At 41.7% G+C, this 25,948-nt stretch overlaps 1 protein-coding gene across 1 annotated transcript in view; it reads left to right on the forward strand.

Moving 5' to 3' along the window:
• LOC104165153 (engulfment and cell motility protein 1-like) overlaps positions 1-25,948 on the forward strand; it is a gene marked incomplete at its 3' end in the record, with an annotated part of 63,382 nt that overhangs the window by 8,361 nt on the left and 29,073 nt on the right. The window contains exons 2-4 of the mRNA XM_009704714.1: positions 5,120-5,160; positions 6,286-6,358; positions 19,317-19,367. Of these exons, the coding sequence (XP_009703016.1) occupies positions 5,120-5,160; positions 6,286-6,358; positions 19,317-19,367 (165 nt within the window). The remainder of the gene's footprint in view (positions 1-5,119; positions 5,161-6,285; positions 6,359-19,316; positions 19,368-25,948) is intronic.

A 25,948-nucleotide genomic window follows, 5' to 3' on the forward strand; every position in this document is an offset into this window, starting at 1 on the left:
TACTCCAGTGTAGTCAATGGAGAGAGTTGGTTCCCAAAGTGGTTCAGAGCAGGTTGAGGAGGCTGAAGCCCAGAGCTGTCCAGTACCTCCTCCGTGTAGGAGATGACCTTGCCTCTTACGTCGTGAGAAACCAGTGGTGAAGTAGTGAGTCAAGGACCCAGGTGTCCTGGCATCTGGGGTTTGCCACCGACAGACCTGCTTCTGTTTCTGTAGCCTCGGTACATGACAGAAACAGATGAAGCCTCCACTGACTTGTGAGAAGAGGAGGGTTTTTTGGTGGCCATAAAAATGACTTTTGCCCTAAAAGATTTGTTAGTAGAATGGTAGCGTTAATTATAGACAGAATGGTATATTTACTGGCTTGAGATTCTGTTTTTTGACAGATGCACAAATCAGCAACAGAACTTTTTTTTTAATGCTGGGTGTTGTCCACTGACAAATGTGCTGCATCTGCTGTTTTTCTGTGGTAGGCTTAAGGACAGCAACGGTTAAGGGTTTTCTTGTTACTTCTGTGATCAAGAGGTGTCAGACAGCAAAAGTGCTATCCCAATTATTGTCCAAAAAAAAACCCAAAAGGGAAAAAGAAAAAACAGTGAATCTCTGCTAGTCATTTGAAAAGGAAAGATACTCAACCGTAGCTTAAAAGAAACCTATCTACAGTTCCCTGGTTTAGCACAATCAAAGTATATCTGAACTACACATATAACACAGATTTCTACCCCGATTTAGGCTTCTCTCCTCTTTACAGTTCACACATGCACATACACCCACACATACTTGCTATTTGATTTGGAAGTGCTTTAAACCCAGGTTGATCCACTGGTGGCTTGAACTGGACATAAGGCTTGGTCAGGGCTGGTGTATTGAATGTTCTTAGCTTTTTTTTTTTTTGTGCTCATCCCACGATTTCCCTGGCACAAAGCAGTGGCCTGGCCTCACCCAGCCTACACTCTTGCATGCCTGTGCTTAGTGCTTCCTGGTGACCGGTTACCTCTACGGGGAACCCCAGGTGTAGGCATGAAAAGGTGAAACCGGTGAGGAAATCAGAGTGGGAAATCTCAGTCTGTGTACTGCAGGTTACTTTAGAAGCGCTATAAAATACTGCGCAAGTAGCAAGGGCAGGTACTCAAGAAAACTAAGTTTGGGATCTGCGTGCATCTTCGGACACAGAACCTGGAGACACGACCTGAGACATATGCAGGTGAGCACAGAAGTGACAAGGTATTACTGCACGGTGGATGCCGTTAGGCCTTCGCTTTGCCAGCATCTCGGGCACCCGTACTGAGCAGTCAATGCAGATAAAGCTTTCGTGGGTGTGTAAATTCACGTCTGCTCTAGTGCTGCCTGTGCTTGGTGTCAATGGCAGGATTCTCCCCACGTGCGCAGCTCAGTAAGTCGCCAGGCTGTAATGCCCCATTATCGTTTCCCCCAGGATTTCAGATATCAATTTAATACCTACCCTAGGAAAATACTTTTATACTAACTGATGTGTTAGCACAGATGGCTGTGATATGTTAGCTGAAGGGGTTATCTCCTATAGGGAGCATAAGATTTACTTTTATCTGTGTTATTTCATGCATTAAAGCTACAGCTTGATCTTCTTAGGGCTTTAAATGAGCATCTCAGCATGTGTAAAAGCACACTTCATTTTTACTAGTGTAAGGGAGGACATAGAGGCAAAAAGGCATTAGCACAAAATACTCGTTTCGATGAAGGAAAAACTTTGAAATATTTTTGAACTGTCTGATTGTAAGGAATTCTTTGAAGTACATTGACTAATAAGGTGAATTTGTCTTTCAGAAATGTAAATACAGGGGAGATACTATGTAAATTTCCATAAACATAATTTATGAAGATTAAAATAACAAAACCCATCAAGTCTATTCTCTTTGACATCAGGCAAATATTTACAGCCAGGCAAAAGAAAAAGTGCCTTTGGCCTGCCGAGTGGATTTACTCTGCAGAGAATGGAAACAGGCTTTTACGTCATCTTTCGTGGTTGAAAAAGAAAAAAAAAATATAGTAGCTTGCTTTTGTTTGTCTTCTGGTATGCCGCAGTCCTGTACGTACAGTAAAGCGTCGCACCCTGTCGCTGTTAGCGAAGCACAGCTGGGTCTCTTGCAGCCATCGGCAGCAGGACTGCGCAGGGATTCTGGAGGCGGCTGGGAAGGGGCCGCTGGCGCTGGGCGCTGACCCAGCTCTCGCTACCAGAACCAGTAAGGGGTTTGCTGGTGTGGAGGTCTGGCCCCACGCAGGCAGGAGTGCTCCCGAGCCTGCCCGCGCTCCCCAGAGCCCACCTGAGCCATGGCACTGAGGGGGTCCTGGCAGCCCTCGCTCGCTCTCAGCGACATCCCGCTGTCGGCTGGCGGCGGGGGGGGGGGGGGCCTTCGCTCTCAGCGACATCCCGCTGTCGGCGTGGTGATGGTGACCATTTATCTGCTTGATAGGGAAGGGGAAAGAATTTTGTCTGGGGACGGTCTATGTAGAGGGAGTGCAGCCCAAGGGATGATTAGGAGCAGCAGCTTATTAGGATTGCAGGAGCATTTATTAATTTGTAAAGTGCTGTCAAATTGCTAATGCAATACAATGCAAACTTTGTATCCCAGAAGAGTTCTGCTTCTTTTCATCCTCTTGCTGTTAACTGAGTTGTGCTTAGTCACATCAGTGCTGTAGCAGTAGTGCCACAGGAGGACAAAGCTGTGCCCTGAAAGGCTGACTGTATTAATAATTTTTATTATTGAAGACCCATTTTGGTTTTTTAACTGTCTCTTACAGGTTCTAGTTGATTTCTGGTGGGTGGGTTTCTTTGTTTGCCTGGGTTTTTTTTTTGTCCAAGTTTTTAATTTCTAATAATGTCATGTAATAATGCAAAGGTGGTATAGATGAGGAAAAGGGGGAGGGAGATAAGTAGGATTGGGAAAGGATGTAAAAGCTGATGGTATACAGGACTTAGAAGTACCAGAAGAATGATTTGGAAAGTAAATCTATCCAGCCTTCCCAGTATTTATATTATTGCCAGTTTGAGTTGTTAACGTGTCTTTTTGTCACTGGGGAAACTATAGTTCCTATGGGAAACAATGGGGAGGAGAGGCAGTTACTCTTTTTTCCCTCCATTGTATTAAATCTGTTAGCTGATACCAATTGTGAAAGGAATTAATATCCCAGATACCCTGTTTTGCCAAAATTGGAGATACGGGAGCAGGGCCGGCAGTAGGATCCTGAGGAGAGAAGGGGAGGCAGCTCACCCGCGGGCTGGCGTTATCCCGCTCCAGGCAAACCTGTGCTCCTCCCTCTATCCCTCCTAAAAAATATTTTTGGGTTTTTTTGGGGTGTAAGGATAGAGGGAAGAGAGTAGTTGGAAGCAGGGATTGCTTCGCAGGATTGCAGAAGCTACAAAATCCCTCGAGGAGGAGGACAGCAGGCCAAAGCAGCTGTAATCCAGACTGAAGAGCTGATCAGGCTGAAAAATCGTAGGGAATAAACCACTCTTTTTCTTTCTCGCATGATGTGCTTCACAGCCTGGCTATGGCTATGCAGGCAAGTGAGCCAGCGCAAGGGAGAGGAGCTGCTGGGGAGAAGGGACGTGTTGGCTGTTGGCAGAAGGGCGCAGTTTCACACACCCTCCTGCCTTTTCTGCCATGTGCTGGGCTTTGCTGGTCATTTAGGTACGTGGCAAGTCAGATGAGGAAATCCATGCAGGTGAAAACTTACCCTTTTTACTAGACCAGTTTTCAGTTTGATCAAGTTTCCTGGTGTGGTCATGTGAAAATAGTAATGGCAGTGAAAGAGGAAGGATGGAAACCAAGGACTGAGACAGTATGGCAGAGGGGGACAGGATCCTTTCAGCAGATACCTTCAATCATATTTGATTAAAATGGTCTTATGTTACGTTTTTGCCTGTTTATAAACTGGCTTAGTTGACTGTTGAAATAACAAATTCTTCCCTGATCCTGACCTGACCCGGGAATCCCGTCTCTGCCTTTCTATCTATGCAGTGATGTGGTTCAGAAGACAAATCCAAAGGAAAAACAATTCTCCCTCCGCATAACACACCCTGCTACTGAGTTAATTTTTAGCCTAATCAGTTTTCTATAAACATTGAAGGGAAACAGCGTGTTTTGACAACAGTGTTGGTTTATGGGTGGTTGTATGGTAGGTTTTGTGTATTTTGTTCATTTTGTTTGCATTTTGAGAATTCAGTGACCTGTGATTATTGGAAGTAAGTAGAGAGGGGGTTCTATGCTGTATAGGTGATTTGGGGAATTTTCACGAAGCAACAGATCTGTGTGACATTGTGTGGCCACCCGGTATTGGAGAAAAAAGGCTCAGTAGTCACCCAGCTGATGAAATTTGGTCTGTTGCTTTTTGCCATGCACCTTCGTCTATGTTTTGGGACATAAGAACGCATTTTCTTTTAGCCAGTGATCTTCTAAAAACACTTGCATGTGCACCCTGTGTTTATAACAATGTTCAGAGTGTTGCACCATCACCAAACTAGACTGTTGCTTCTATTTTGAGACCCAAAGCAACAGAGCTGTTTTCGGTCAGTCCAAATGCTCATGCTCACAGATGTAGAGAATAAAGCGGAACTGATACATCTGGGATCTGAACACCTTCCAGCTGATGTTTTATCAGAGGAGAACCTGCATATGTGTACTTAAGAGAGAGGATTGCTGTCATCTTAGGATGACACCATCATATGAAAGGTCCAAAAGAAGGTTTAAAAATATTGAATGTCTTTTTGCTTCAGATCTCGTTCCTGGAGAAGGCTCATGTTTATATCTAAATCTTCTGTTTCTGTTGGGTAATGAGATGCAGTGTACACAAAACACCCTTTGATTTCTTGGTCGAGAAGCTGAGTTGATGCCGTGTGGGCTAATGTTGACAAAAAGGGCTGATAATGTCATCATGTGTATGTGTAGAATGGCTGTCTTCATGGATTATCAGACCAAAACAGCAGAAAATTTTGGCATCCTATCAAGCTTGATATTAAACAAAAAATGAAATACTACTAGCTTGTTTTGTTCTTTGCAGTCAGTGGTTTTGGAATAGTACTTTAAGAGCTCAGGGCTTTTCCAATTCAGTGATAGTTTTTTTTCTTTCTTTTTTCCTTAACCAGAAAAAGCCACTGTCCTCAATAATAAAAGAAGTCTGCGATGGGTAAGTTCTGCCATATAGTACTTACTAAATACTATACTTTGAGTTATTAAACCAACCAGGAGTTAATTTTTTCTGAAGAAAATCTAGATACCCTGTATGACTAGTCATTAGTTTCTTAAATCTTATAGTTGTTTTATCTTCAGATTTTGAATTTGCAGTGTATTTTGGATCAATTACTTGCAAGTTGAGGTTCCTAGCAAAGCAGTTCCATCACTTGAGTGCCTCTGCTTTAGACTGTTCCTTGCCTTTCTGCACAGAGATGCGTTTTACCCACTTTATGCTTGTGGTCCCTGCAGTTCACGAGTTGAGGAACTAAAGCACTGACTGTGGCTTTTGTTTTTGGGCACTGAGTTGTGCAGTTGATGTAACTGCTCACATGAAAGTGAAACATTAATCACAAGTCCTGCAATAAGAACTAGTAATTGGCTAAGAGAAATTATCTTACTTTAGTTTTAGTATGTTAATATTTGGGGACAAAAACACTGTTTTAAGCAAGTCCTGCCACACGGGAGAAACTCGTTTAAATTCAATCGAATTGCTACTGAGTTAAAAAGGCAGTATTTTTTGCATAATGTAATATATCAACTTAATACTATATGCTTTGGGTATTGTATAAGCTAGCATAAAATCTTGGTACTGTAAATCTTTTTTGGTTTGTTGTAGTGATTTAGTGATCTTGCTTACTGCAAGCAAAAACTATGCTTGCTATTTCTTACAGACCTGGAATGAATATCAGATCATTGTCAACTTAGTTTTGGAGCACTGAAATGTCACTGTAGGGACAGAGTAGTTTCTCTTCTTTCTCCCCCCTGCTGTCTTCTTTTTATCTTTGCCTTGGAAGGAAGGTATTTGTTATGTAATTTCTTTCTTGATCATGGTCAAGTTTAGGGCTTTGTTTCAGATATGCAAAGGGAAAATCGCATTTACAGGGTGTATTTGTGCTGAAGTTTTCCCTTTGTAAGCATGCTTTTATCTTAAACTTTGGAACTCATCATTGATAGCTATGGAAAAGTATGAGAAATGCGAATGACAGGCACTTGTTTGATTGTAGTAAAATTATGTAAAGGGTACTTTCTGCGTTTTTAAGATTTCATTTTGTGATTAATTTATTTTCATATTTCTAAGGTGGTCTCTTGCAAATCATGATCAGTTTGCACTGCAGCATGCTGATAGCTCTAATTTCTACATCACAGAGAAGGTAGGTAAATCATTCGACACAATTCTTCCATAGCCTATCATAATATTTGCCACAATAATTTATTTTAAATTAAAATATATAAAAATATAGAGTATTTTCTGTAATGCAATGCCATTGAGAGGGTAGGTACTGAGATGCCTGACTTAGTGGTTTTGCACTGATTTCTTCTGTTTGGAAAGGCAAAAAAGAGTTTGAATGTGCCGAGGCCTTCATGTCTGTTGAGTTTGAGACTTCAGCGCTGAACCCTTCAGCTTTGGTATTTGTGCGTGTTTAGTATTCTGCTGACCAGTGGTGTACAGGAAATTGAAATACGTAAAACGTGAAGGGCTCTTTGAAGTCTGAGGAGACTCAGTGCATGTCACTTCCCTCTTTGGCTGATCAGGTAGAAATAAGTTTTAGTGACTCTCAAATATTTGCTATTCCTTCCCGCCTGCTGTCTTGTCCTTTTCCAGTTCTGTATGTTACTTTGGCTTATTTTTTTTTTCTGGTCCCCAGATAGTGTGGCAATAGGTGATTCATGAAGTCATGCAATGATTTCAGCACAGAGTAACGAAATGGCTGTAGCTGTAATAAAAATGGAATGTCTAGTCTAAATAAATGCGACATATTCATCTGAACGAGACCAAGTAGTACATTCATTCCTAGCATTACGGAGAGAGTTGCTGAAATGACTGAAACTATGGGGAAAAAAAATTAATTTATTTGAGAGTGTACACATTAGTGCTGCAGAGGTACAATTTCTAAGCAATGGGAAAAGAGCGTTATTCAAAACCTGCTGAAGGCTGCATGCAGATTCCCTAACCTCAGTGGATTTTGAGCAAAATAGGCCTGAGCTTAGCCGCATAGACATAGATGCGTCTTGCTTACCTTGTTATCACTTTAGTTTGGCTTACTCTTAAGTGGAAGGGTCTTTTGGTTTTGTTTTGCATTTTCCAGTTGTTTAGGAACTGCTAAATACAGCTGAGACATGAACTAACTTTTCTCTTGCTGTAATTCTTACCCCCACCCAAGAAATAATGGGAACTTGGGCACAGTTAAGCATTTGGAAAGACTAAATTTAGCAAGACAGCTAGACCAATTGCTCATAAGATAGTGCTGATTTTTTTTTTTTTTTTGAGCAGACCAGTTTCAGATTTTCATTTAACTGTTTGCCACCCCAGACAACCTTCTCAATGTGTCACAGTTTGTTTTGGGATCTCCCCTTTTTCCCTTGTGTTTTGTTTGTTTTTTTTTTTTCCTCCTTTCTTTTCAAGTTTCGGTTGACAGACACTTCAAAGGCCACCACAAGGAAAACTGTTGAAGTAATTATTGGCTGCTGCGTTTTGCCTCGACACAAATTAAATAGCGAGACTGTTTTGCTAATTGCCCTGAATTGTGACGCAACATTTTCCAATAAGCCAGACACAACTGAACTTGGCTGTTGGCGTTTAAACTCTGATTGTACAGTGAATATTTCCAAGAAGCCATGATTGAGCAAATATTGAAGGAATTTGTCTTGATGCTACAGCTGGAGGAATCTTCCAGGCTTTACCCCCACCTCTGGTGGGTAGCATCCTGCAGCTTTGGAGAAGAGAAATATTTTCTGTTCTGCATAAAAGGAAGTCTGATAGCTTTTGGCTGCCTTTAACTTGCAATAAGTGTGGAAAATGTTGATCTTCTAGAACATTTTGAATTGTACTGCAGAGAGGACTTTGGGTTTGTTTATTCCTTACTGAAAACATGCAGTGTCTGACTCTGAGTCACATAAATAAGAGAGAAGAGCTCTAAATGCCACCAGTATTACTCAGATGTCTGTGACTTTTATTAGTTATTGTTCACTGTTTATCACCGCTTATTGGATAGTGGCTATAAAGAAAGAGAGGCTTATATAGGCCATTGCCCCTTCTACATACTTTCCCTCATTGACGTGCAGTAGGACGTTGTTGCTTTCTGCATTAAAACATGAAAGACACCAGGCATGAGGACAAACGCGTGCGCTTCCATGAAGCTACACCACTAGTTGTTAAAGCCCACATTGCTTTAATCTGCCTCTTACTAGGACATGAACAGAGCTCTTTTGCGACAGTGGCAGCTTCTAATAACTAAATATTTGTCACTGCTCTCGAAGGTGAGTTGTATGTCTGTACGTATGCAGAAAACATTACGTATAGGTCATGTTTCTGCAGAGGCTGGGTGACTGCTCATTTATGGCTTTCCAGGTGGAGCTGCCTTTTTAAAATATCATCGTGTTTAAAGTTACCAGAAAGAAAAGCAATTAATGAATTCGTGTACAAAGTAATGAGAAACTTTGAAGTGAAAATGTTACAAATGTGGGATTGTCAACACATGGCTTACAGTTATATCTTTGGGTTTGGGTGGCAAAGAGTGCGTCTGTGTTTTGGTTGTCATATGTAGAACTCTATCTTTTGTAGCTGACCTATATTTCCTGATTGTACCGTACATAAACAAAACGCCCAAGCAGTTCTGTCTTTTTTTTCTTTTTTTCTTTTTTTTTCTTTTTTTTTTCTGGCTGTATTATTTGGAAAAATGCCTCTACAGGAGTACCAATAACTGCTTCAGACAGTGTAAGGGCGGTCTTTTACCAAATCTTGAGTCAGCCAGAGTTCCTACTGGAGATAGGGCTTATCACAGCAGATGCAGTTTGGACTGCTGCCTCTGGGGTTCTGGTTTGGTTGTATCTGTGCCCCTGAAAGTGCAGTGGGAGTTATTAGTTATGTATTTTAGTCCTTTTTTTTTAAAAAAAAAATGCGAGAAATAAAATAAGAGGTTGTGTGAACAAGAAAGCCAAGCAGGCATAGTGCCTAAGCTCAAGCCTAGATGGTGTTTTGATAACAACGTATTTGATTTTTAAGGTGTGTCTTTTTTAAGGGGCATTTCTTTGGTAGGTCAACCATCTAAAAGCCTGGCTTCTGAATCAGGATCTCATTGTGCTAGATACTATGTAACAGAGGATAAAAAAGCCACCTCTTTTATCTGTCCAGGTTGTACTTGAATAAATACATGTGTACATCAGGTGTAGTAACTCAGGAACACCATAGCGTGGATGAGCTCAGGTTTAGAATAGAAAATGCTATGTGAAGTGTAGAAAATGGCTATATAATTTTTTGTGCGATGTGTGTTCCTGGGCTGAAAACCACAGCTTGGATATCTGTCCGCTGTGTTCCTCTGCCGGCAGTGGTAGGAGTGCAGGGACAGACATCCGAGCGGCTCATGGAGCACGTTGGTGGGTATGCCTGGTCCCTTATCGCTGCTCACCCCTGGCCCTGCAGACAAGGTCTGGCGTCTCTAGATCCATTTGTGCACCTGCATTGCCCACCGTGGGCTCTGAGTCTGTGCGGGATCATTATTAGCTCAAACTCGGTCTCGGAAAACAAAAAAGATCGTGAAGGAGCTGGATTGTTGCAGCTGTTCAGATTACAGCGCAGCCTCAAAAATGTGGTGGTGTTTTGTTTTGGGTGGTGTTTTTTTTTTTTGTCACATCTGAAGATGTGATAAACCACAATGATTGTCAATGAGAGGGCCTTGCAGGGGTGTGGGGCTGGGCAAGAACAGTGTCTAAGCCGGTTTTGTTGCTAGAGACAGAATGTGGTGGCTTTTAACCCTGCACCTGGGCAACTATCAGGAATAAAAGGCTAGCTCACTCTTGCTGGGGGGGCTTTGTGAGCCGACTCTGAGCTATGCTCAGCACATTGTGATGATACTAGTGCCATTTTTTTATGTTCTCTTTTAAATATAAGGACATTTCTTTCATCTGTGCATTGACTGCAGCCCATTTTTATTCAGTCACAATTTTGTTGTGTTCATTTTTTTTACCTCTGATACCTCTGAAGACTCCCTGTGGTTTTTTTTTCCTTCTTTCCTGACTCCCACATTTCCCTTTCATTCTTAGGTGCTTATTACATGAAGTGGAGGAGAGCCGACACTGAGTTCCCTCCATTAACTTCGAGAGACCTATAGTGCTGTTCTGTGAAGGGAGCTGCTCCCACCTTACTTTCATTGTCATTACTCAGCTCTTTGCTGTGTTTGCAGATGGGACATCCTTCTACCCCCCGCCTTCCCCAGGCTGGGAACCTGGGTAGAGTCCCTGGTGCTTGTTCTTTCTCAAAGGTGCTTTTGCTTGTGACCTATTTTTTGCTGAATGCAACCTGTAATTGTATATTCATGTGAAATTCCACCGAGCCATTACAGGCTCCCTGCGTGGGAGGGTATGCAAATGACAGGACAAGAAATGAGCCACTTGTAGAGTTGGGGTTTTTTGGAGGTTTTTTTTCTTTCACATTTCTAGTATTCATCTGTTTTCACTGATTAATTGAACTTCAGTGAGTTGGAAGTAAACATTCTCAATAATGATGGTTTCTGGTTCACTGAAGGATCTGGTACTTCGTAAGGAGCTGAGAATGAGAAGTTGCATGAAGGCTGGAAATTGGAGAAATGTATTAAGTCATCTGTTCCTCTCATTTGCCAATTTGCATTACTCTTGATAATACATTTGTTAGTAATGCTACATAAATGGCAGATTCCAGTCCAGATTTGACCTGGACCAGGCTATGCCTGACTTTCCCTTTTCTGTACCGTGTGTGGTATTTCTGCCGTATTCACAAATTTCCTACTATTTTGAGGCATCTGCATGGCCTTGCAGAAATCCCTAACAATAAGGGCAGCGGCCGTGCTCCTGCCTGCTTGATGCAGATTGGTGATGCTGCCCTGTGGACTCCAGTAAAAACTAGTGGACACCAGTGTTTTTCTCCAGTAAACAGAGGTAAAACTTGAGTACCTGTACACTAAGTCACTTTCAATCCTGCTTTGTTCAGGCTGATTTCAAGAACAGTAGTCACCCTTCTCTTTGCAAATTATTCCTAGTTTTTAGGACTCATGTTGTAGGACTTCAGGTTTATGCTAAATTTTCCAAAGAAATAATTCTGTCCTGTCAACCTGTTATGCTTTCTGGCCCCAGCATGAACACCTTAATTCTTCTGCTTGTCTTCTTTCCAAACATTTGGTATGACAGTATCTTCTATTTAATTCCTTAGTTCCACATCAAGGATAATCAGATGGATCAAGTGTTTTTTTAAAAAAGCTATGTAGATATTTATTTTCTTGAATTTAGTTTGTAATTTTGCCTCACCAGTAATTGCTAGGGAGAAGGCTCTGAGAAGGTCTGTCTTTCTGTTACAGCACTTGAAGATAGGCGCAGAATACTACAGGTATAGTGCGACTGTTGGGGTTCAGCTGATAGCAACAGTTCTGTGTAAGATCTGGCTGGCAGAAAAATGCTCTTTAAATCGTCTTCAACTTAAAGAACAACCTGTTTGGATGGGTGTTTTAAAGGGTGCGGTGAACAGACATCACAGCTCACTGCTGAAAGGGGACGGTTCTGCTTTCTTCTCCCCTTGCCCTAGAGATCCTGCCACTTCATTTCTGCTGGCTACAGCATTTTAAATTTTTTTGACAATTTTTGGAGGTGGTGGCAAGGAGGGGATCATTTTGTGCTACTTTAATTCATTAAATTTATTTAATAAAAAGTCTGCCTGATCTGATGTAAGGGTGAGGCAGGACCCTTGAATCATGTCCAGGAATGGCCTGCAGAGGAGGAAGAAGTTAAAGGAAGGGTAGGAAGAGAAATGAAACTTTGCTCTTTTTAACAGCTGTGGGCTGTTTTATCCCTGAGTTGCTTGTGGAACTGGCTTAGGCTGATGTGGAACGAACTTGTTGGCAAATTCCAGCTGTAGTCAGAAATGGAGAAGGGATGTTTTACCTGCAGTCCCTCTGTGTCCGAGAGGAAGGGCACCGGCAAGGGAGTAGGATGTACATGTTAGAGAAGCAGAAGCACCTGCAGGCTTCCCCTTAAACAAGTCTGAGTGTGCTTCCAAATGTGGTGTTTGCAAAATGAACTGGCCCACTTTCCTGCTTATACTATAGTGCATATTCCTGTCTTTTACCTTACAAACTGGGCAAAACCCAAAATGATAAAATTTTCGGGTGGTTTAGTTCCCTTGTTGACTCATCATCTAGTTATACAACTGTTTGTGCCACATAAAAACAGTAGTAGGAATGATCAAGAGTTTGAAAAGCAAGACTGAAGGGCAGCAAGCCGTGCTTTGATTTGGCAAAAGTGCTGGTGAACCACAGTCTTGGCTTGGGTCTTCAGCTGTTTCTCTTAGCAGCAGCATCTGCTTAAGGAGCTACTGCTCCTGCACTGACCCCTCAGCGGTGCTGGGGGTGAATGTGTTGGGTGAGCTGCATCGCAGAACTGACTTCAATCTGACAATCCTTCTTTGGGTTTCTTTTGGCGTCCATAGCAGTTCCCTGTTCTGATTTCCCCACATGATCTTACCAACAATAGTATGAGCCCAGCTAAGTCTGTCATTTCCTGATGTTTATTTTGCAGGGTGCAGCTCTTATGTTCCAACTTAACACGCAGCCCCATGGTCCTGTGATATCTGCCCACCCCTTCTGTGTTACTGGTACAACTGTCTGTCTGGTCACTTGAATTGGGGAACTGATCCAAATTAAAAATAACCCGTGTGTACCTTCTTTAAATGTGGCAGAAGGATGTCTCCCCACAACGTAATAACACTGCTGCTCTGCAGAGCAAGTGGTACCTGATAATGTCGCCCTTGTAGATCACTCCACCTACGTGGAGTATCATGCAAAGTATGGACTTTTTCTTAGGATGTGGTTTAAGTGCCATTCAAGTTGGTATTACTGCAGGTTGCTGGAGAAAAACATAGTCGAGCTTTCTTTTTCCTCCTCCATTGCTTCATTCCCTTTGCTTCACTAGCATCCTAGCGACTACTTAGAGCTGGAAAGTGAGTTGGTTCAAGTCATCGATCCGACAAAAGAAAACTGGAATTTCCCTCCCTTTTTTGTGAACAAAGCGGGATAGGAAGAGGTATCTTTAAGGGTCAGTCGTTGACTGTGGTGCTGCATGTTGGTAGATCCGATGTAAGGGAAGGGTTGGGAGCCCACAGGCTAGAAGAGGACGTGCAGAATTGTGCCTCTTGTGGGCTATAGAGTTGCACTGGATTAGATATACCCTGAAACTGCAGCACTGGTGTAACTTGGCTTATTTACTAGGTTCTGTAATCCTTGAATGTGGTAGATAAACAACATGCAGAAAACTTCCTCTTTTTAGAAACTTCAACCAAACTACCAACACTTAGTTTTTTAAGGAAAATGCCATCATCGAATTCTAATGTGAAAAACTAGAAGATATTCTCTCCATATCCAGCAGCTTTCCAGGATAAGGAATTTTATCACAAGATGAATTGCCTCAGTATTTCTTGTAAAACAGTATGGTCCTGTCATGCCAAGTAGTGCAATGTTGATAATTACCTGTATCTCTTAGCTCTAATCTTATTAAAGTTTTTGGTGACTAAAAATGAGCTTAGGAAAGAGAAGAAATTTCCTACCAAGTCAGCCAAATGTTATATCTAACCTCATAATCTATTTCCAACTGTAACAGCAGCAGATGCCATTCAGGGTTGTGATCTGATGATGGCGTTTGCTCCCTTCATGCTTCCTCAGCATTCCCATTTGTTATACTACATGTACATCTACACTTAGTCCATTTAATAACCTGTATAAAGGCAATGAAATTCTTCCATCTCTTCTTGAACCTGCTGATTCTGTCTGCTTTCACAACCTGTTGTGACAGCAAGCTCAAGTAGTTCACTGCCTGCTGAATAAAGAGGTATATTCTTCGTCTGCTTTTAAACTGATCCCTTACTACTTTCATCAAGTACCCCCAAGTTCTCATACTGCAGGATTTGATAACAAGAATTCTGCATTCAACTTGCCTGCTACATTCCCTCCTGTGGCCTTTGTCCCTCCGAGCTGAGGAGACCTTGCCTTCTGAGGCAGCTGCTCAATCCCACTGAGCATCTCCCTTGCCGTGCTCTGCGTTCTCCTTGATGCTGCTGTGTCCTCCTTGAGATGTGAAGATCAGAACTGCGCAGAGCACACAATGCCCTGCATAGTGTGCGTGAAGTTTTTGTATCGTGGCAAAAAGACGTCTTCCGGCTAGCTCGCCGTACCACTTCTGATGATGCCCAATGTTTACTGGCTGCTGTAGCACATTGAGTCGGGGCAGTAAGCGAGATCTGCCAACAAGAACTTCGCTTCTCTTTCCCGAGTTGTTGACTTAGAAATGAACTCTATCGTGTATCATTTTGTTCTTATTTACTACTTGCCCAAACTCATCCTCGTGAAAATGTTATGGAGTCACTAACTGAAAGTGTATTTCATAGCTCTGATTTTTTGTTGTTGTGTCAGTTTGGAGGAAGGTATAATAAAATAACAGTAGTATGGAAATAGGGAAGAATCTGTTACTTAGCGATATAAACATGTGAAGAATTTTAGATTTCTTGGCTGTTATTCTATAGCCCAGTTAGAGAAGTCTGATGGAAACTGTGTGGTCAAGGTTAAAGAATAGTGCTGAGCGGGCTATAACCATGGGAACCAATGCTTCTAGGTCTTCCTCAAATATGTTAAGAAAACATTCCATTCCGACCAGTTACAGCGAGCTTCCTCTTGAGGCATTTTGCTGGGTGTAACAGATTACTAAAATGATAAGACAAAGGCATGGCAAAATAAACTTTAAATTTGCTTGATAAGTTTTCCAAAGTGTCTCTCCAGCAAAGCTCCGACTAAATGGCTTGACTGTTTTGATAGGATTTTTTGAAAGTGAATTCACCTACCTTCACCCCTCTGCATGGTTTGGTGGACTCTGTTGATGCTTGACGCCTGCTTTTTAGATGCCTGTCTATGCACGGCTCCTGCATGTGTTTTGGGCAAAGTAGCCTGTGGCACAGTAAAGGCAGAGCTTTGAGAAGGAACAGGATCTGGTGGCAGGTCGTGTAGGTTCGCGTTGCTCAAGCTGGTGGAGTTGGAAGTCAGAGGGCCCTAAAACATGAACACAAGGTGAACTGTCCAGGTATCCTCTCCTCCCTGCTGTGTTTTGCTGTTTGTGCTTTTTCGGGACAGTACTTGTCTGTCTGATTGAAAACTCAGCTTGGAAAGTGTCATGCGGCAATATGATACATGGAAATACAACCTACTCATTCAGAATAAAATAATCTTGTGAGTGTAGGCTCTTGCTCAATATAGTTCTGCAAATAGGGCTTATTTGTATCTGTAATATAACTGCTGTCTTAGTCCTGGGTAATGTTTATAACAAATCTGTTTTCTTCTTAAAGATATTTTTTTTTTAGGGGCATTTTGGATAGTACTCTCACTGGTTCCCTCACTACCCAGGAATAAGCTTTCCTAATACAGATGAACAGCATGAACAGTATCTACAAACCTGATAAAGAGATCAGAAATGTCTTGGAAGAGTTTGGTTTTGTTTGTTTGTTTGTTTTTGTCTTGTTCTTGTGTTTCTCCCCATAGGTGGTGAGCCCTGTCCTGAATAGCAGTGGTCCTTAGGGGTATGATTGCCAAAGCCAGGCTGCTGTAATGATGTTCTGTTATGCTGGAAAAGAAATCCACAGAATGCTGTCCCTAATACTAAGCAGATTAACTGTGTGTAAATGTTGCAATTGAAATTAACTGGCATGCCAGCTACTGCATCACACAGTTAATGCAGGAAATCCTCTTGGCTTAATTGTATGCTTACACGCTGTTTCTTGGTAGGTGCTTAAGTCATTATTTAGAATGGATAAACAAAATAGGATTATTTTTTTTTTGGGGGGGGGAACAGCTAACCCTTTTCAAGTTTTGGCTAGCCTGCTGTGTTAGAGACTTGATGCTTTGAGTGCTTTCAGAAAGAAGGCATAGACAGTTTTCCTTAATGGTTTGTCTAAATCAGGAGTTGAAGATGAGGTCTCTCCGTTGTGACAGCGGTGACTGAATTTGCAGTATAGGACAGACTTAGGTGCTTTGCTCTGAGCCAGGCGTGGTGAAAGGGCCTTGGGCTTCGTGTGCTGTGCGCTCCGACAAGCATTGCAACTTTGAGTCTGAAAGCTTTGCTGTTTCAGACTTGACTTGATAAATAAACAGAAAGACCCCAATGAAAACTTCTGGCGATGCTTTTATGTACTCTGTGTTCTTTTTCCTCTGCTATTTTATATATAACCTGCTGACATATGATCACTCTGGAGAATAGTACTTCTCTTGTTTATCTGTATGTGATATATGAACTTCAACCACGTTATTTGCTTCTCTTTTTCCACTTGTTTTTTAAATTCCTCTGACTGTAGAGAAATAGTGTATTTTTAACAAGATTTTTTCACTTGCTAAGTTGGTTGTAGATTCGATCTATGCAATCTGTAAGTGTCCTTATTTAATTAGAGGTTTATTTTTTAATCTGCATGCATGACGTTGTAGAGAATATATCGGGTTAAGCCCAACTTCTTATGGGTTAGGGTTTCAGCTTGTGACCAAACAACTGTAATTGAACAAACTGTGGAGCATGGCTTCAGCCTGAAGCAACTGCGAAATAATGTAGTTTGGGCTGTGGTTGACAGTTTGCTGCTCCCAAGAAGGGAAGATGTAATTCCTCCTCGTGCTTTACCTGTTCTCTTTCTCCCCACGGCTTCGCTGCTCCCGGGGAGGTGGTTCCACCATCTGTCTTGGGTTTGCGCTGGTGCTGAACCCTTGCAGAGCTTGTTTCTGTTTATTAACCTGACAGAAAACTCTCCTCTCTTTCGTGCCGGGGCTGGTTCCTGCCAGGTTAGTGGGATTGTGGGATTCACTCACAAACAGGTCTGTCCAGTGCCAGAGCTGGTGTGAGGTGGAAAAGGGAGCACTTTTAGTACTCGGCTGTTCAGCAAACTCCTCGAGCCTCCCGAGACCGCCGCGTAGCCTCCTCACGCAATGCCCAGTACCTCACCTTTGCAATGGACTGAGTGTTTGCAGAGATGCTTGTTGTGGCCCAGATGGAGTGACTGAACTTGTTAAACCACAAACTCATTTATACATCTGATTTGGTGTGGTTCATGTTAATTAGAGCAGGAAGCATGAGAACATTAGTGTTATGCTGCTGAAAAGATAAGCTTCTGTGTGTGCTCTTGTTCATGTTTAAGAACAGTCTATTTACTTAGCTCCAATATTTTCATAAGGATATCAGTGAACTTTCACTTCTGAATGTGATTGGTACACTTTAAGCTGTTGAAGTGTTGTCTCATTCCCTAACTGTTTTTAATATTGTTACATGCTGGGATTTGCTGCCTTCCCAGTACAGCTGGTGGAACCCTGTGTGCATGCACATACTCTGGCCCAACGCAGCTGAGGTCCGGTGGCTTAGTCTAAGCTGTTGATGGAGATAGATTTAGCTGATGCTGATATCTGTCCTAAAGCAATTACTTTTATTCAGTTCCACAAATCCAGGAGGTGGTAACAGTTTAAGCCACCACAACTGTTTGCAAAGTGAGTTTGTTTCAACATTGATTTAGATTAAACCACACAAATGCACTGTTGCCACTTCACACAGATTCCTTAGACATGACGAAAAGTAGCTGGGTCTGCTGGTGTTTTACTACAAGAGGAGATAATCCGGCACTTTGTTAGTGCTGTGGGAAGTCACCCTGTATTTAACTGCTTACCCTTTTTTGCCCCTCTATGGGATATGGCCTGGCTGGCCTCCCTGGGGCTCTTCTGACAGGAGGAGACTGCTGAGGGCTGAGATGAGTTAGCGGCGTATGTAAAGCAAAGACGGCATGAAAAAGCTTCTCCCTTGTACCCCCTGTGTTGTCTGGCACTTCAATTATTTCAGTTAGAGTGAAGAAGTTTTTGTGGGTGGAGAGTGATCTTGTAGGTAGCCAGAACCAATCCCACAGACGACTTGGATACCAAGAAAGAGACAATGTACTGGAGTTTTATTTTGGGACTGCTTGACCTGGTTTCAGGCAAGATTTATCCTGTTTTTAGCATTTTGGATTTGAGATGTATCAAAATGGAAGCAAGAAGGCTGAAATGAGTTTGGGAAAAATTGCCTGAGAAGAAATACACCCCTTTTTTTTTTTTTTTTTTTTTATTTTTTATTGGCTAAACACCGGTCTGCAGAAAGCCTGCAATGTGGTCTTCAGAACAAAATTAGCTCTTCTCTCTCAAACTGTTAGAGATTCCTCCGATTCCTTTGACAAATTAGGGTATCGGCCTACGAACAAGCTATTAAACCATGAAGGAAGTTGTGACCGTGCATTGCGCTGTGCACAGTCAGTACCTGTTAGTATGTTCATCGTGCTGGGTCTGTATTCTCTTAACCTGTGGTGAACAGGAGGTGGCTTGTTGAGAGAGGGACAGGCTCCCCTACGCCTACCACTGAGGAAGACCAGGCACGTGGCTTATGCCATGGCAGCTTTTTCATCTAACCGTAGCTTTAGTTTAATTGAACATGTTATGTGAGCTTAACCAAAAGAAAATGTTTCATGTCACCTCTTTCTGCCAGCTGGGTAAGGAGAATGACTTACGACATGTTCGAACTTTCCTTACCGCTAACAGTGATGCTTTTTTTTACTTTGAGGGCGAATGCAAAGTCGTGGTAGCAGAGCCCAGCGAGTTGGTTCCAGTGGTTTAAGTCAGCATGTTCTTGTTATAGAAAATGGAGAGCCAGTGGGATAAATTTTAAATCCTGCAGATGTTTAATGACAGGTTTCAGCAAACTTACGAACTCCTCAGCTATGTAGCACAATACCAGAGCCAGACAGCATGGACAGTATGTTTCAAAGAAATATTTAGAAGTTGGCAGTGGAAGCTAAACTTTGAAAAACATGAAGTAATTCTTGAAAGGGTTCAGATTTGTTAAGTATCATGTGAACAGCCACCTATTTCTTGAAGCTAATGTTAGTATGCCTTGGTAGGGGAAATAATGTGTAGATGTTGACTCACACGTGAAAGAGGGAAGCTTTTGCATGCAGATAGAGGGAAGTACTGTTGCAGGTCTAGTATCGTGTTCTGTTCAATGCACGTTTCACCTTTTTATCTGAGTCTTAAAACCTTTTGGATTTTTCTCTTTCAGAATCGTAATGAAATAAAAAATGGAGCGATCCTTCGATTAACAACATCTCCAGTGAGTTACTGTTCTGTTCTTCTCTCCCTCCAAAGTGAAGATTTTATTAGTAAATAATTGTGAACTGGTATATGTGTTTTTAAGCTTTACCCACACTGTATCTCGCAATCCTCCTGCGAAGGAGGATGATGGTGTAGTCACAAGGTGACTGTATGTAGTGTTCTCTTTTTTTACATTACGGGGGCAGAGGTGGTATCTCTGAGTGACACTTGGTGATAGGGTTGCCACAACTGGGTGTTTTTTGGCTCTTACTTCTTTCCCACTGGGAACAGCTTTCATGTCCAAGATACCTCTGCTTCCCTGCTGACATTGCAGCCTTACTGAAGTTGCTCCCTTTCTGCCCCCGAGCTCAGAGCCAAGAGAAAGGGCTGGGCGTTGAATCTGAGAGCTCTGTTGGGCAGCTCAGGTCAGAGCTTTCCTGCTGTCTGGGTTTCTATTGAGTGAGCAGCAACTGTAATGTTGAGATTTTTCTGTTTTCGGTTTCTTTTTTTTTTTTTTTTTTTCAACATCGCCTCTTTGCCAGCTCTTCAAAAAGCACGGCAGAGTTGCTGGTTGCCATGTAATGTGAGTTGAGCAGTACTGTTGCCACGTGCTGAAAGCCACTGTTAGTCCCAGAAGATGTATGTCTAAGGCAGCAACCATCCTATTTCCTTGATGACAAATGTAGTGTGCCATTAAAATGGTGTACTTCTTCATGGTAGTGTTCTAGCTGCTGCAGATCCAAAGCATTCTGATGGTCAAACTCTGCCACCCTGTACTCCAGCTCATTTGAACAGGTAAGATGGAGCTGTGGTGGTTTAACTTTTGGCTTCTGTTGAACCTGTTAAGAGTGCGGTCAGTTACTGCCTTAAAATATGAAAACTTCTAGATGGAAGCCACACAGAGATTATAGATATGTTTTTGGATGGATTGCTTTTCAGCTAGTAGGGCCTAGGCTCAAAGTACAGAAATAGAGAAGCATATTTTGTTACTAAATTCCCAAGTTCTCCAGGTATTGTGTGTGTTTCCACTCCTCCCCAACCTACTTAACGTGATGATGGCTTCTATTGGACTTCCAAGGTGACTGAATTTATATGCAGGTTTGTGTATAAGTGGAAATCAAAGAAGCCAATATGGAAACGTATACATACCTCAAGTTTTTTAATAAGTGACCAATATTAATCTACAGGAGTGTAGCTTCTTAACTGAAAGCACTTCTAAGCAGCAGCCAACTGGGCAAAGACAAGATATTTCCATTATCCTTCATCATCTTTTTCAGCGGTTGTTATATACAGAGCTTTATAGTCATAAGAATAAACAACAGTTTAAGACCATGTCTCTGTCAGAGTCTATGTGACTCCAGAGCCTCTTGCCATTTGTCACCAGAACAACCTTGTATGTGGGGAAACCACTTGCTGGTGGAGTAAACCCCATTTGGTGGAACTTCCTCAGAAAGAGACAGGCCCAACACCAGCTCCTCCTAACCTTTGGGACTTCTTAAGACCAAGTATCTGCTCCACGGAAACAGGGCTATCTACTGCCCAGACTTGGGATCTCATGAAATCAAAACAACATCTGTGGTTCATCAAGAACTGATGTGGTCCAAACACACTGCATCATTCTTTTCTGTAACCACAGCACGGAGCGACGACATGAGATGACTCACGGGATCCTTCCCTCTCTCAAAATCCTCAACCAGTTGCACCATGCAAAACTGAAGAGGGGTTGTGCTGCGACTGATCTGTGGAAATGGCTGGCTGTCTGTCTGCATGGTCACTTGTGCAATTGCAAACATGACCTACAAACACAAAAGACAAATTTTGGATTTGCAACAATTTCTGCTAATGCCTATGGACAGGAAAGTGGGGCTTTGCATAAGACTCTCTTCTGCTTGTTCTCTTTCTTTGGTGATTTGCCTTAGAGTCAGTCAACCAAGACAGGGGCCCTTAGGATTCTGAGGTGTTTATTAACCTGTTGCCTGCCAAGTTATGGCCACTCTGGCAGTGGCCTGCAGTTAGGAGTGACTCGGCCGTCCTGTTATAAGATAGAAGGCCAGTCTACTTTCTGGTCTTCAGTATTGATATTTATCCCTTAACCAGTGCTTATTTTCATGTTTTCTGACTTTTTTTTAAAGAAGGGTTTTTTAACTTTTTCCCAGAATCAGAGAGGTAGCTTGGAAGGAGGTTTCGAAGGACTGGATTGGGTTTTGTCAGATTAGAGAGTATCTGTATTCTTTAAATAGACATAAAATGAAGTTCTGTGTGTTCCCACCCTACAATAGTATCTTTACTTTTAAGGTACTGTTGAAGTGGTCATCATAGAGGGTACCTAAAATAGATAAGATTAAAGGCTTCCAAGCTGTGGTTTTTAGACTGGTGACCCATACAACGCTTGTCGTTTACCCTGAAAAGCTAACAGGCCATCTGTTATGAGAGCCGCAGTAGTTGGAGGAGATAATGTGAAGAACAGGCTGCATGATATACTCCTGCAAAAAGGGAAAGATGCTTTCCTAGCTGCTAGAGCTGGGTGGGAAATGTTTTTCTCATCCTGTGAAAATACTAAGATTGTGAAGGGTTTTTTTCCCCCCTTTTTTTCCTCTATCCTACATCAGTATAAAGCTGAAACTATCTCCCCCTTCCCCCAGAAAAAGAAAGTCATACCAAAAATGCTTTTTGAAGAGGTGGAGGAGTTAAAAAAGGAGGAGAGGAAGAGTGAGAGAAATTAAGAGGAGCCACGTACAGATTATGCAGTGTCTGGGATGTGTCCATGTAGTTCCAGAGAGGCCCGAGCTGCCTACTTTTCTGGCTCTTGTGGGCAAAAAAAAAATATCTGTCCTGAACTTCACAAGCTTTTTGAGGAAACTTTTTTTCCTTGAAGAGTTGAGAAGAATCGTTTTGACCAGTTCTGAAGGCTGCATGAACTTAAAATGCTTATGTAGTTCTTAATTTTCATGCCACTTATTACCATGACAGCCAGGAGTCTGGCTATACCCAGTCACAGTTGCATGCCGTGAGTCATTGAAAATTGGGTGAGAAGGATGAGATACGATCTTTTTGAGTTCTGTTTTCATTAGCCTCAAATTGTGTAGTGCTCATGTACCTAGAACAGGTACTATTAAAGATTAAAAGGAGGGAGGGGAAGAAAGGTAGTTTTATGTAGAAGTAGTGAAACAGCATTTTTGGCTTGGCTTTCTTAAAATTAGGATTTGAAATCTAACTCTCCGAATCTAGGTGTTAAATACTTTCTCTTTTTTAATCTCAAATTTAGATTAATTTTTTGTGTGTATATAGGGACCTTTTTCTGAAAATCATTGTAAATATTGCAAGGGCAAAACTGCCGTTATGGTGTGCAGCTAAATCCATTATAAATGCTTGTCTGCAGAGATTTAGAATGTGTCTATTTTAAACTTCTTTGAGTTAAAACTTTGCAAACACCAACCGATAGGCCTGGTGGGAATTTGAACTGCCTCTTTGTTTCCGTAGGTCTGTTTGCTAAGTTTGTGCGATTCTCTGAAAGGCTGTTTTTTCTAAACAATGCTATTTTTTTCCTCTATAAACCACTCGCCACACAGACACTCTGTTTCCTAGGTAACTAGAGTACAGATTGAATTTCTTTCATATTATCTTTGCTCCTGTATCATCTTTCTTATTTATTTTTAACCTCTCCTATCATTTTCTTAACAATGCTGTGTGCTATTGTGTGTTTTTGCAGTTTTCCAAGACCTGTTTTCCCCCTTTGTCCATTTGCATTTCTGAAGGGACTCATCAAAAGTTTCTTATGCAACATTTCTTTGTATTTGAACGTATGTGACAGTTGAAATGCCGGATTGCTATTGTCTGTTTTGTGATACCCCCATTCCGGTGGATGGTGGGTAGGTGTATAAATAAATGGGCTGTAATTGCTCCCAAGTACGAGTCTGTTCCGAAAGGACAGTTGTGTCCTGCAGTGCAGCAGGCAGAGTCCAACCTTTCAGTGTGCGCGACTGCAGGATTCCTTCAATGAGACCCTGCAAATCCTTGTTCAAATGACTAATCGTTTTGAAAGGATGCTAAAATACTGGGAAAATTAAACTGAAGGAACTGACCCCTCTTTTTTAGTTTAATGGTTTTCAAACAGAAGCGATTATTTGAGCACTTGCTGTTTATTTGAAAGTAGCTCCTTGGGCACTTAAAAAACATGCCTTGCTTGTGAACTCTATACCTTAAACCCCGAGTCACTGGGTAGCCTTTTCTTGTGTGGTATTTATGGTGCCTGATCATTTGCTTTTGTTGCGTGTTTTTCTTTGATCCCCTGGTTGGAGATTAGTTGAGTTCTCAAACCTGTAAATTGTTTGTAGGCAGCTGTATTAGCATTTCTAGCATGAGCAATCATGTAAATAGGGGTGTTCATTATTAGTCGTCATAGTGTTTTCCCCAAATGGTTTTACAGCTGTGAGCAACGTGATTTTTTATTTATATGTGATCTACACAGACATGAAGTGTGGAGGTTTTTTTTAAACCATTTCTACTTATACACCTGAATCCTTCATCTTTGAGTAGAAATTTGAGGATCTGTTCTATAATCTTTGGTCTACAATTGCTTCAATATGTGCCCAACTGTCTTAAAGTTCTTGAAGTTCAGTAAAAGCATTAAATATTTTCAGGTCAAGCCTGTGAGTGTGATTGTGTTTATCATGTAATGGTGAATTAGTTGTTATTGAACCTTATACCAGGAGCACTGACCATGGAAGTCAATGAGCCACTTGTACTATGGGCGGACAAATGTAAAAAAGGAAGATTTGGGAGGTGGAGTTAGTTTTTGTCTGTTTATAGATAAAGATTTAATCTCATGTTTTCAGGTTTCCAAAGGCATATTTTGAATAGTAAGCAAAAGGATTTTCTCAAATGCAGAAAGAGAAAAAATTACTTCTCAGACATTCATAAGTGGCTACTGATTGCATAAACTTATTTTAGGCGTATTTGCATAATACATATGACTATGCATCTGTAATGCTTTTATCATTGATTTAGTATGCGACTCTAGATGTGACCATTTCTCTGTTTGTGCTGCCTTAATTGTGTATAGTGATTGCGTAGGTCTGCTCTGTGTATTACATTTGTACAGGGCGTTAGAGGTAGAAATTGTGCTTGAGTATTAATGTAAAAATGTTAACAATGAATGTCTTTACCAATTAAAATGGAATCTCCTTGCTTACCTGGCATCAGACGCTAGTCAGCCTCGGTGGGTCTGTTGGATCTGGGTTGCGTATAATGATGATCATGTAACGTATCCACTCCTCCATTGCTTTCTGATGCATATGCAGTTGTAGGTGGTGGCAGTAACAGGGCAGGGAAAGGCAGGAGTTTAAACCGCCATGGTGTTTCAACACTGAGTGATTTAAATTAAACCACAGAAACACACCTGTTTGATTAGTAGAGAAATGTATTTGGTGGTTACTGTTAGTCTGTATGCCCTTTTTGTAGCAGAATGTTGAATAATGTGACTAACTTATCTACAGGGAAGACCAAAAATACTTGTAGTTTATTTCATTTGCTTTTTGTAAAGGATAAAGAGGAAAACTGATTACGTAATGGCAAAACGGCAATTTAAATCAATGGTCCAGGTTTCTTCCATAGCACATTAATGTTTGATAGCGGCTGCATTTGGAATCTGTGTCCTTCCTCCTGTCCTTGCTTGCTGTATTTTGTATTCTGTACAGAAACCCTGCGTACATCTGGGTAATAAGTTGCTTTCAAAGTTTGCTCAAAGTATTTGGTGGCAAAGAAATGATAATTTGATCAGTGGAATCCCTTGTTAGGATGATCTTGGGATTCCTAACCTCCAAATGGCTATTTGAGTCTCTAAGCAAGTCACAGCTTGGATTTAGGTCATTAGTTTTCTTCTTAAACTGACAATCTCATCAAGCCGCTCCTTTTAAGCACTGCTACTCCCTGAGGGCAACCTTTCTGGCCGTCCTTGGAGCAAGTCTAAGACTTGCTTAAGACTAGACATGCAGCTTATGCCTCTTGACAGCCTTTTGAAATGTTGGGGCTTCAAATGCACACGTTCTACAAGCCTTCCTGTCTTCCTTCCTTTCGAAACAGGAGAGCAGTTAATGCTGTCTTTCATTTACTTGAACAGCCGTGTTTCTGTTCATTCCCTTATAACGGTTCTCAGTTGGGCAGGTTTTATATATTTATTTATTCTTACCGGAATGATATTTCAGTAAGAGCAGAGACATGGCAGCTAGCTCTGCTGTTGCTTTAACGAACTGTGCTCTCTGTCCGTCCGCTGATGGATTGTAAATAATTAAAATAGCTCCCTGGTAAGCACTCAGAGCATATTTCATCTGGGTTTCATTTTTTAATGCAGTCATAAGTGAGCTGTACCTTCCATAAGCGTGTATGAGTGCTATGGCAACAAGAACTAGGAGGCTTGTGAGAACGGCCTGGTATTCACTGAAGCAATATTTTCACCCATCAGGCACTTGTGATGACAACAGCCAACATTACTTTTGGCCATGTTTCCAGTGAAACACGTACCAACACTCTTGCTGAGACGAGTATTTCTTTACCACTTCAATCAAGATCTGCTCTGCCATTATCAGTTCTTTTCTCTTCCGA

The sequence above is a fragment of the Cariama cristata genome, unplaced genomic scaffold (assembly GCF_000690535.1).
Source record: "Cariama cristata isolate BGI_N322 unplaced genomic scaffold, ASM69053v1 scaffold5417, whole genome shotgun sequence".
Classification (NCBI taxonomy): domain Eukaryota; kingdom Metazoa; phylum Chordata; class Aves; order Cariamiformes; family Cariamidae; genus Cariama; species Cariama cristata.